The sequence below is a fragment of the Mus pahari genome, chromosome 10 (assembly GCF_900095145.1).
Source record: "Mus pahari chromosome 10, PAHARI_EIJ_v1.1, whole genome shotgun sequence".
NCBI lineage: Eukaryota > Metazoa > Chordata > Mammalia > Rodentia > Muridae > Mus > Mus pahari.
In genome coordinates, this window is record NC_034599.1 from 95417520 (window position 1) to 95430100 (window position 12581).

Below are 12581 nucleotides of genomic sequence, written 5' to 3' on the forward strand. Positions count from 1 at the left end.
GGGAAGGGAAGGGAAGGGAAGGGAAGGGAAGGGAAGGGAAGGGAGAGTATAAAGTCTAGAAAGGATGGGTTGGTGAAATGGGAGGGAACCTGGAGCAGGTGAAGGCTGAAAGCTAGGGTGTGTCATCAGGGTGAGCAGAGGCTGGAAGCCCCCTGAGGTAAGTTACCATGTTAAAGGAAGTAGGGTGGAGGGGTTGAGCCAGGAGATTCAGAGCTGAAAGATCCACAGGAAACCTAGTTCATAGAGGGAGGGAAAAGAAGGGAAAAATCAAGGTGTCCATATCAGACTGGGCGTTGGCGTTCCTGAAACTCCACCGCAAGAATGGCACAGTCCTCCAGTGTCAGGCACCTGCCCTTGTCCTGTCTCTTCTGCAGACATCCACTGTCCAGGAAACGCCAAAATTGGTGTGTGCAAGGCATGTGTCAAATACAAGCGACACAGAAGATCAGCACTGAGCACATACAGGAAGCCATGCAGACCAAGAGGGACAAGAAGGGAACAATCTCCAGAGTCCACGTCATCTAAGTACACCCAATTCCATGCCGTGTTCTAGCAGCAAGCCAGGGCCTCGGGAACTTACGGAACTTCCCAAGGTTCAACAACCCTCACAGCGAGACAAACGCAAATTGACATTGGAGTGGGATACTGTCGTTTTACCTACCAGATTGGCAAAGATAAAAACGATATTTTAGGGCTGGGAGTGGTAGCACACGCCTTTAATCCCAGCACTCGGGAGGCAGAGGCAGGCAGATTTCTTAGTTCGAGGCCAGCCTGGTCTATAAAGTGAGTTCCAGGACAGCCAGGGCTATACAGAGAAACCCGGTCTCGAAAAACCAAAAAAAAAAAAAAAAAAAAGATATTTTATTATCTTGGCAGAGGTATAGGGAACAAGAAATAAATCACTGCTGTGGGTGCAAAAGAAAAAGGGTTTTGGTAGGATATGCGGTTTTTGAGGGAACACAGTTTGGTAATATCTATCAAAATTAAAAATGTATATGCTCTGACTCAGCAACTTTCACTTCAGAGAATTTGTTGCATTCTTAGCTCCTAGAAAAGTGCTTGGCACAAAGAAAGGCCTTGATAAATATTCATTGAGCAAATTAATTAATGAATTTATCTTGCCGATGTACTCACATATTAGTTCGAAGATTAATACGCAAGGGTATCTATCCCAGTGTTGTTCAGAAATAGCAAGAGGGTGTGGGGGGGGCTAGATGCATATAAATGAAGAACCAGTCGAACAAATAAAATGGCACGAAATAGTAACAATCAGCAACAAACCACTTTTAACTTGCACTGGGAAGCAGGAAGTGAACTGGGAAAGACCAGACAGACACATGAGCCTCTATCACGTCCACTGTCATGGGCTAGGGAGGTCAAGGGTGTGTCTGCATCCCAAAGGAACAAATCTCCGGTCTCTTCTGCAAGAGAAGGGCTAGGCCTTAATAGTTAAAAAAAAAAAAAAAAAAAAAAAAAAAGGCTGCAGGTATACAGCATAAAAGGAAATAAATGTATCTTGAGTGATTTTTCTAATAACTCAAAAACGGGTCTACTGCAGAAAAGGCGATCTGGGTAAAAGTTCTACCTTAAGAAAGAGAAAAAAAAAAAAAAATCCAAGATGAACCAGGCTGTCCTGGGGATTGTGAGAGTTCTATTCCCAGAGGAAACGAGGTGAAATGGGTAGGAGCTGTTAAGCTGGAAGCCCTGATCTAGACAAGAAGGGTTCCTGTCCACATATTTCTCAAGGCCAACACTCCACCTGCGGCCATGGGGTCCCCTGGCCACTGACGCTCTGGAATTAAACCTGCTAAATCTGAGCATATAAGCATGCAAGAAAGACCCAGCCACCACCGGCGCCCAGTGCCTTTCTGAAAACAATATTGTCATGAAGATGACCCAGCCCCTTTGACTTCAAAACTCCAACAAGGACCAAGAAGGCCGGAAACCCCTAGGCCTGCAGATGACAGAAGTGGGACACGCACCTGAAGAGGGTATGACTCAGTTTGGACCAGGAGCACACACTTGCTGGAAGCCCTGGCTCAGTGAGCTACCCCCAACAGATGAGGATCAAGGCTGGTTTCCTGTCCATCTTCCAGCCTCAGTACTACACTAGGTCCTGAATTTCTGTCATTCCAAGAAGCTCCGGGGAGGATCCATAGACTTTCCAACTTCCAGAGCCAGCTTCGGGTGACCTCATTTCCTCCCCAGCCCGGCATGCAGAGATGAGCCTGGTCCACTTGCAGGTACGTGGACACAGACAGCCTTCATCAGGCTGAGTAAGCACCTAGGAAGCAAAAGGTTCCCTGGTACCTGGATGGCTTCTAGAACCCAGAGCAAACCTTGCCATGTTCTTCTGAATCAAATTACATCTCCAAAGAACTATCTGCCCCATAGCATCCCACAGCTGTTACAGTGGAGTGTCAACCTCTTTCGCTAGCAGATACTCCGGTTTTTATTTCAGTTAGCAGGGAGAATATACACAGGTCGCCCGAAGGCCAAAGGCTGTTCCTAGGGAAAGGTCAAGCTTGCTCCTCTCAACGTTCATTTCAAAGCCCTAACAGCAAAGTAGGGTTTGCTCTGGATGGCTTGGCGGTGTCCTTTGCCCATATCCTACTATAGCTTTTCTGTTGTCTTCATCCCACCGCTATGAGGAAGATCTAGGAGCATCAGGGTTCCATCAATACAGGGGTCAGCGGCAACAGGAAGTCAAACAAAACATAGACTAACTGAGCTCCCTGGGGCCCAGAACCCGAAAGATACAGGTAGGCTTGAATTTAGAGTGAGTTCCTTCTCAGTGACTCCCATAGAGTCAAAGAAGTTTGTGCTCAGAACCTGCAGAAAGGGATTGACCAACACCAGAGAGCTGTAGAACTGAACCCGCCAAAGACCTGGTCTTGGACTTCCTTACCTCCAAACCTGTAGCAAGTACATTCCAGCCCGTTAGAAAGTACCATGTCTGCATTGGCAAGACCCAGCAGACTACTCAATGAGTGTGGCTGAGATGGCACACAGCCCTTGCTGACCAGAAAGTCTCATCCGGACTCTGCTATCTACTCTCCCTCTTTCTCTGAAAAAAGCCTTAGCACCACCAACCCCCACTGCCCCACCCCAACCTATGTGCTACTTAAATGGTCTGCAAAGGGGATGTGTCAAGCCAGATGATGACAACCAACCAAAACATCTGGGCGGATACATGGTGCAGAATTGTGTTAGGACACCTAAGCACCAGAAGCAAGACTAAGATCACTTGAAAGGCTCAATATTCCTGAAAACCTATATTCTAAAGGGTGGTTGACTTCAGCTTCATCTAGTCTTAGAAGCAGAGGCAGATGGTAACGTCTCAACACCCAGGTCTGAAGTGGCTGGTCCTTTCTAGTCCCACCCATCCACTCATTCACTCAGCTCCAGACCTCATAGGTTTTCATGACCGAATGTCAGTGCAGACAACAGCCACCTTCAGGCCCCTGCTGGCCTCTCAGCCCAGAGATATTTCCACTACTCATACCATGATGCATATTTAAAGTCACAGATGACCAGCCTTCAAGCAAAAATAATACAGACTTCTTCCTAGACTGCTCTCCTGCCTCAAGTGTGTTGTCATTCCGTGGTGTGGGACCACCCTGAGACAGTCAGGACTGACAACAGTGGGGCGTGGGGTTTTCTCAAGGCAGAAGTGTAAAACCTAAGGGGATCTGGACCCTGACATCTGCATCCTGGGCTGCTTTTGGAGCCCAACATTTGGAAGCTGTGCAGCCAAGGGGCATCCTTCCAGCCCCACTTACTGCTGTTCAGAGTGTCACAGCCCATTACATCCAGCCAATTACTTATGCCTCCTCTCTGGAGGGTACTGGGCAGGGCCACTGCAGGAAGCCCAGGAGACCCCGGGTGGTTTCCCAATGAAGTTGCCTATTGAGAAATCCTATTAAGAAGCTCATCTTACAGGGCTGTGGTGTTAATGACCTTGGCCTCCCTTGGCCCTGAGAATAACTGCTCTCTCGCTGGGGCTTGAGGGAAGGCCATCTGGGCTGTGGACTTCCTCTCCCTAGCTGACTGCTGCCAGGCCAGGGGCAGGTGGAAGTGCACCTCGGTGGCCTTGAATTCAGCGACCTTGGATATGGCCGTCAGTATACGGGCCTGACTCCTGTGCATGTCCACGGGAGCATATGTGCACATGAACATGCTCCCCGGGCCAGCCCTTCTGCGATACCTCAGCAGGAACTGGCAGAGAGCCCAAGGCTGAGGCCAACAACCCTAAGTGGGAGGGGAACAGGCTCTGGAAACCTCTTTTGAACTAAATTAGACACATTTTTCTCCACCTTCAAACCCTGCAGATTTTTTTGTTCTTTCATCTCAACTCCCCTAGGCTTATAAAGTGGCTCATCTTAGCTGTTCGAGTTGACAAAGGCATCGGAACTGTTGAAAGGTTCAAAGTGTCCCTTGGGTCTCCATGCATGATATGGAGGTGAAAAATTAAAAAAAAAAAAAAGTCCCCACTTGTTTCGTGGGGTGGAGGTAAAGATGCAACCACCGTAGGAAAGGAGGCCCTTTGGGAGATGTCAGGCAAGTGTCTGCACAAGTAGGGTTGCCAATTCCAAGGCACAGCTTCCATGGAGTGGTGGGGAGCCAGAGAGGCACGGAACAGAGAATTGCTCTGTCCTTCAGGACACTCAAAAGCCTAGTGAGCACCCGTGGTGATCGTTGTTGGACTTGAGAGTTCCCTGCAAAAGCTCCAAAGCTTCCCAGAAACACAGCCTCAAGGCTGGTTTCAAGCCTGCGAAAGGAATGGGATTTCTGAAGGTGTGGCCCTGCCTGCTGCCAGGAGCAGTACCAGCCACTCCCTAGTCTGCTTAGGGGTTCTGGTACCAAGTAGCTGGTGCTAGCCCTCTGCAGGAAAGCCTAGTCTTTTCTGTAACGTCTGGGCAGTCAGCTTCCTGCCCCTTCTTCGCATACTCAGAACTCCTCTGGGGCTTCTGATCAGCTAGAACACCTACCTAGTCAATTAGCATCTGGCCTGCAGCCCCATCTGCTAAGGTTAGAATTCTTCTCTGGGCACCACAGCCCAGGACCTTTGCCATAGGTCAAGGTACCTGGGACAGACAGGAACGTAAGCAAAAAAGAAATGATAGGCATGGCCGTGTATCTTAGTTTTTGAGCCACACTCCACCGCCACCATCTAATGCCACGTGCCTGAAAAGCTCATATAACAGATCCTTCTGGAAGCTCTAGGGAGCATTTGCAAGGTCAATCCTTCAGAGACTTCTCTGGGGTAGAACCCAACTAGGGCCTGCTCTAGAAACCATGGACACCCAGAAGGTATGCTACAGTCTGATGCTTTGACAGAAAGATAAAGGATCTGCTCCTAGTAGGCCTTTAAGAACGATTTCAGTTCCAGCCCTGTGCTGGTTAGTTTTGGCCAACTTGATACAAACCCGGTCACATCTGAGAAGGCAGAATCTCAACTGAGGAACTGCCTCCATCAGACTAGACTGTAGGCAAGTCTGTAGGGGCATTCTCTTGGTTAATAATTGATGTGGGAGCTCACTGGGGTATGAGCCCCCCCTGAAGAGGTAGGTGGCCTAAGAATACAAGCTGACTGAGCCATGGGGAGAAAGCCAGTAAGCACTGTTCCACCGTGGCCTCAGCTCTTGGTTTTTGGTTTAAGCTCCTACCTTGACTTCCGCTGGCGATGGACTATGACTGGGAATTGTAAGCTGAGATGCAATGCCCTCAAGTTGCTCTTGGTCATGGTGTTCTATCACAGCATCAGGAACCTTAACTAAGACACAGCCCCGCCATCTTCCCCTTAGGCTAAGCTTAGCCAATATAGCATTTTAAGGGCTTGCTCCACACCATCTCACGGCCTGCCTGGCACAGGAAGACCTTGGTCTGCATGGGGCCCACCCAAAGACTCGTTTCACCACCCACTTTAGCAGGAGGAATGTGGCACACAGAGAGAAAGCTGTGCTTTCTTGTCAGATCCCTAAGCTATGAGCACATGACCTACAGTTGAAATAGACAAGCCGTCTTCCAAGTAATTAACCTCTACTGACTGACACGTGATGAAGTCAGAGTTGATGGGGAGATCAACATGCCCATGCGCTTCGGCATGTGTGTGTACAGAAAGGATGAGTCGGAGGAGGGCCCTTGGCCACAAAACCATTTAGAACTGTGGTTCTCAACCTTCCTAATATGAGGCCCTTTAATATAGCTCCTCATGTGGTGGTGATCCCCCCTACAGCCATAAAACTACTTCTGTTGCTACTTCATAACTATACTTTTGCTATTGGTATGAATTGCAGTGTCAATATCTGTTTTCCCATGGTCTAAGGTGACCTTGGGGAAAGGGTCGTTCGACCCCCAGGTTAAGAACCACTGCATGAGAGCAGCACGCCAAGAGCCAAATGCTAACACACAAGTTCTACCACCCCACCTCTGCCTTCTCTCCTCTCTGTCCTGGACTCATGTTCTCCTTCTCCACAACAGGAACTGCTCCAGGCCAGGGCTGCACTTGGTTGTCTGAGCGACTTAATTGGTCTCCAGGTGCCTCTGCACAATGCAGTGACTGATCACCAAGAATTTGACAGATGCATGGCTTTAGCAGATAGAAAGTGAAAGCAAGAGAATATGGTTCCTTGCCCATCATTTTAAAAAGGAAGAAAAAATAAAAGTAACCAGAAAGCTAAAAGGATACTGTTTCCACAGCCTCTCTAGAGATTCTATACATTCAAAGTCTCAGATGCAAATATGAGAGTTGATACATGGTGAGAACCACATCACTATTTGGCTCCCCACACCCTCCAGTGAAATTCCAACAACAAGAATTCCCAGGCTATGTCAGGACACAGTAGCTGTTGGGCCTTCGTTACTTTTCACCTACAGTCTTCGGCATTCACCATTCTCCCCATCTTGTTCTCATGAGTACTGAAAGTCTGCGGTTACCAACCCTAGAACCGATATGAAGGACACCAGTGTCTACCTGGCAACATAGTAAGCTTACATAGGGTGGCTGGAGACCTCCCATGGAAAACTCAGAACAGGGACCAACCGGGAGTATCTACACACACTTCCCATCCCAGTGGTACAGCATCCTTCCAAAATCTCCATCTATATAGAGGTCGGGTCCCCTTATTTCCCAGGCAGCCCTCTGTGAATCCTGGACAGAGAGATTTGCCTCAGCCATCAGAGTTCTTATACCAGCAATTGAGGAGATGCAAATTTCCAGCTCCTGAGGCAGGTAAAGGGCTTTTTTCTCTTGGCCCCCAAGGCTTAGCCAGGCTGTGGAGCCAAAGAAACCATGTTATTACCGAACTGATCAGTCTCAGAGATGTCACCACAATGTAGCCTCCTGTGTAGTGAGGATGCCCTGTCCCCCCTCCTCCATCCTCCAGTGAGTTTACAATAAGTGGTTACATGTAAAATCTAGCCATGTTCACAACACTCAGAGATTAGGAACATTCAGGGAAGCCCACAAGGGCGGTTTGGGCCAGGAAGGGAAGAATGAAAAGAAAGGACTTGCATTTACATATTTGTCCCCATGGGCCCTTGCAGAACAACCATGAGAGGTGACTGACAAGCAGCGTGGACAGTAGAGCCCCCCAAAAGAGTAACGTTCCAATTAGTCCAAAGAAACGAGAGCCTGTTTCCCAGAGTCCCAATTAAATCAGAACCAATCAATGCTCGCTTCCATCCTTGCCATTCTGCTCGGGAAATAATGAGAAAAATGAGAGGGGCCCAGCCAGCAACTTTGGTGTGGCAGTCCTTTGAAGCCAGAGAAATGCACTCAGCATGGTTTTCCAGCAAGCCCAGTCGCTGCTGCACCTGTGCCTTTAAGACAGCCTGGTGTCTTGGTTGCTACTCAGATCCTGAGGAATGCCAAAGAGGGTGCACCCTCCCTACCCCACCCCCAACCTGTGGGACACAGAGGAGCTCTGTGGGACCAGACCCCGCTGGTCCTAAAACTGTCTGTGTTGATTCATCACTGGATCTGGCGTGCTCTCCCCTCTGTTTCCACGCCATCCATCATGGGTCCCAGAACGAAGAAATCCAATAAAGACACAAAGGCGCAGCTCTGTGTTCCCAGCAGGCCCCAGAAAGGCTGTGTAAAGGCCCCAGCCCAGGCAATTAGCTGAATCCATGGGATCGTGTGTTGATAGGCTTTCAGAGTGCCTTGCCAGGCATTTCACAGGCAGGTGTTTGGGGAAGGAAGGAAGGAAGGAAACAGACAGGGGCTGGCCCCATGCTCCAGCAGTGCCAGGGGACAGGCAGCAAGGAAGCCACTTTCAGGAGACTTGTGATAGAAAAGGAGCTAATTTTTCTCCCAAAGTATAAAAGAGAGGGGGGCAACCCTTGAGTTGTGATACAATAAAAATCACTTCCGGGCATTCTTTAAACAATCCAAACTTCTGAAGGCCATAAGCACAATTTAATGATGGAACTCACCTCTGCTTCTGGATCAGCTTCTGAACTCCAACATAGGCTTAGACAAACAGGAATATCAGGCTTCTAGAGCCTTCCAGTCAATCCCAGACCAAACTGGAATCAGTTCGGCATATTCGCTATCACATATGGGACAAAGAAAATGTAGGATTCGGGGATCTACTGTGAACGTATGAAACCTTAAGTCTGCTATCTGCAAAGTCTGCATCAGTTTGTCCCACTCAGAGACAAAGCCTCCTCCACACATGGAACTTTCCCATCCCTGTCCCGGTAGCTTCATCTCCTTCCAGGACCTGGCATTGAGCCCCTGGAGAAAGACAGCCAAGCCAGAGGGCTTTGAGTTAATGAGCTACATGGCTTCAGTACCCAGTTCAAGGCTGTGGGAGCTGGCTTGAAATGAACGAAAATATTTTCCAAATTCAGTCACTTCTCAATTACCCTTGAGTGAACTGTCCATGACAACCCAAATACTCCATGCCCCCCAGAGCTTGAGGCTGATGGAAGATGCATAGAGTGTGTGTGTGTGTGTGTGTGTGAGAGAGAGAGAGAGAGAGAGAGAGAGAGAGAATGTGTTCCCAAAGTAAATATAAACAAGTGATTATTGAATATTTTGTCACTGTTCAGAATTTTTCCCATCCCTTTCTCTACACATGCATACAGACAGTTGGTCCTAATTGGAAAATCATCAGGCATGGGGGATGTTTGGGACAGAGGGTCTTTTGGAGTTTATAATAACCTAGTAGGCTCTCTCTTCTCCTGAGTGACCCAGTACTACAAGGAGGAAAGTTATGATCTTGTATCTCCCCCAGTGGAATGGAGGCGGACACTCTGGGAGCCCCAAGCTTACCCTTGCAGGCCACGCTGTTCTCAGGCTCATAGCCAGGCTTACAGGTACAGCGCCCAATGGGCACCATCCACTCTCCATCCCCGTTGCAGTAGAGTTTTATGGGCACATCCACTTCTTCCGCATTTGGGATGCATGTGCCCCGAGCAATCACCAGAGATGTACTCTCTGCTCCTGTCATGGTTTCTGGGAACACTGCAAAATTCTGCACGATGCTGGGACACTTTTTGAAGAAGACACGGACAGAAAGGAGAGACATACAGGCTCCATAATCCTGGAAAGCGAGGTAAAAACCATTCCTAGTAAGAGGCCCAAAGCTCCTGACTTCTGTGTTGACCTTCATCAACCTTCCCCCAAAATCCACCTGGGAGAAGCTCTCATCTGCGGCAATGGTGTCCACTTTGAGGTAGGGGGCTTCAGACCAGAAGGCTGACTTCTTGGTGGCAATGACAGAGTCAGTCTCATAGTAGTACAAGTTGAAGGTCTCCTTGCAGGAGCCTGGGACATTTGGAAGGCTGCTGCAGTCCCTCACAGTGAAGCGCATCTCTGTATAGATGCGATGGGCGCCCCGTCTGTTGATAAAGGTGGTAAGCAGCCAGTTGTTCTGGTTGGGTTCGAAGACGTTGCACACTTGGTAAGTACGGATGGTGTTCAGGTTTTCATCATAGCCACTGACTTCTTCCCACTGTCCCAAGTAGGCCACAGGCACACACATGCAAAATCAGAAAGGAGAGAGTGATAAGACAACAGTCAACACAGAAGGGAATCGCAGTGCCTTGGCGGGGCTTTAAGAGCTCACCAGTCCCACTGCTCCCACTTAACATATGAGCCCAAAGAACCATGTCTGCACTTCAAAGAGTTCCTGATATTCAGAGTCACAGTTCTCAACCATGCACCAAATACAACACATTTAATTACAGAAGGCATGCACTCATCAAACTTGGAAATCTCATACTGTGGCTATCCTTCCTTGTGCCTCACTGACGGCAGACACCATACTCTTCATTGCCAACAGCTTCTATTCTATGAATTAGAGATCCAGTTATAAGCGGAATCTACAACAGACATCTCCATCTGTCAGCCTAATATCTTTATTGTGGCAAAACTCATTTATATAACTCTGTAAAGCACGTGAAGAGACGTGTTTATTTGGTTTGGTTTGGGTTTTTTGTTTGTTTGCCAATAAACTTAAGATTCTCAGAACCTTTTGTTTTAGAATGAAAATCTCTTTGAAAAACCTAGACTGTAAAACTGTATGGAGTCTGCTAGGAGAGCCTCTTAATGAAGTTAACTCAGCTGAGTGTTGTGAAACGTTCAGGCTGAGATGTGATGCAGGAGCAATGTTACTTAGAAAGGAAGGACCACTGCTTACTCTGGGAGAGACGACCACGATTCATACTGGAAAAGAGAATTCATATTTCAGAATCTTTAGGCATCGGGGAAAGAATAAGACGCAGCTGTTTACCTCACACCCTTCACGAGTCCCACTTATCTCTAGTTCTTGGCTAGTAAGATGTCGTGCAACTCCTCCACGTGCATGGAGGGGGTGTATGGGACGGACAGTGCTTTCCTACAACTTCTAGCAGGCAATTTTTGCAACAAGGAAGTTGATAAGCGAAGGAGTCTTTTCCCCTTTGGGCTACAAAAGGAGACACATGGTGTCAAGGGTGAGGGGACAAAAGGAGCGCATCTACAAAGCTGACCTACACATCCAGGTTTACTGGGCTCTCTTAGCCCTCCTCCAGAGTCCCTGGCGAGCTCCTTCCAGAAACCCTTGAGGACCAAAGGTCTTTCTTGATTTGCTGCCTAAAGTCTCAGCCCTCCCATAGGGAAATCAACACCCCATCTGTTATGTGATTACACCACCCCCCTCTCTCCTCTCTCAGTGCTTAGACTGATCTTGAACTTGCTACGTAGCTACTCTTGTTGCTACTTCCCCAAAGGTATTACAGGACCTCTCACCAAGGTTTATGTAGTGCTGGAGGCCAAACTCTGGCCTTTCTGCATGCTAGGCAAGCACTGAGCTAACTGAGCCACACCCCCAACTTGTTACAATCACTCTTATTGCACCTCTTATTGTTCAACTTGTAAAGCCAAGACTCGAACATTGCCAACGTTGCAAGTGGCTTCCACCACCGAGCTGTGCATTTGACCTAGGATGCCTTTCTGGACTTTGCTGGAGTAAATGCAACTGTGAAAAGCCGCAGAGCCTGCAGCTCATAACGACCCAGACTGGACAGCACGCCCCATCCTGGCACTTGCTCTACCCTTTCTCCATCTGTACAAATTTAGACACACAGACACCTAAGCATCCCATACCACCAGTGGTTGGTGGGCCCCTAAAGAACCATAGCATGTAAGAAACACTTAGTATCGGGGCACAGCATCAGAACAGACATTGTGCACACATGAAAATATATGTCTGTTCTCATGTCCAGTGTCAGGGCCACCAGCTCTGCTCCATAGCTCATGTGCAGTATAAATCCACACTGTCAAGCCTCACCTGGGCTTTGCTTAATTTCTTATTGATCTCTGGATGTAGAGTGGCTCTCGTTGGTTACACCCCCCCCCCCATCTTAAAGACTGTTTTATGTTCTATTTAAATGTGTTTGTGGAAGTTTGGTTCTGCTTGGCTGGGTTTTGGAAACCAGAAAACAAATAGATGAGGGAGAAGTTGCTGACAGCATTTCAGATGGCTCTCAGGCCTCCTTCCCTTCCCAGTGCCATTCTGAAACATTTCCCCTGCTGTCCTGACTTGACTTTGGAAGAAAAGGGTGGCTTTCTTTTAGTGTTCTGCAATTGGTTAAACCCAGCAGACCTCATTGTTCTAGCAGAGTCTCCACATAAATGCTGCCCTCCCCCGACACCCTGACACCCCCCCACCCCCACCCCCTGTCCCCCATCCCCTGCCCCCTGCCCCCACCCCCCACCCCCTGTGGTTGAGGCCCAGGTGAAGCATGTGACCCCATTCAGAGCAGAGATCTGCTCACACCCAGAGCCTCTGGTCACCCAACACTAATGCAGCTCTGACTGGGAAAGGAAATCCAACCAACCAGGCTCACCTGAGCGTCAAGGCCATTACCATTGACCGTCCTGTGATAAACAGAGTGAGGATTTCACTCAGCAGAGCTGGGGTATTGAGAACATTCATCTTCGCCAATGACACTGATTAGCACGGTAAGGCCCAACAGAGGTAATCGTTTCAGACATTAACCTCTCTGGGCCTCAGTTTTCTCATCTGTAAAATGAGGACTCACACTGGGTGACCTCAAGTTGTAAAACTCTACAGATCTAATTGATT

At 48.4% G+C, this 12581-nt stretch overlaps 1 protein-coding gene across 1 annotated transcript in view; it reads right to left on the reverse strand.

The window, feature by feature from the left end:
- The window catches only part of Ephb1 (EPH receptor B1), a 433913-nt gene that overhangs the window by 272752 nt on the left and 148580 nt on the right, over window positions 1-12581 (reverse strand). The window contains exon 3 of the mRNA XM_021208040.2: window positions 9284-9965. Within this exon, the coding sequence (XP_021063699.1) occupies window positions 9284-9965 (682 nt within the window). The remainder of the gene's footprint in view (window positions 1-9283; window positions 9966-12581) is intronic.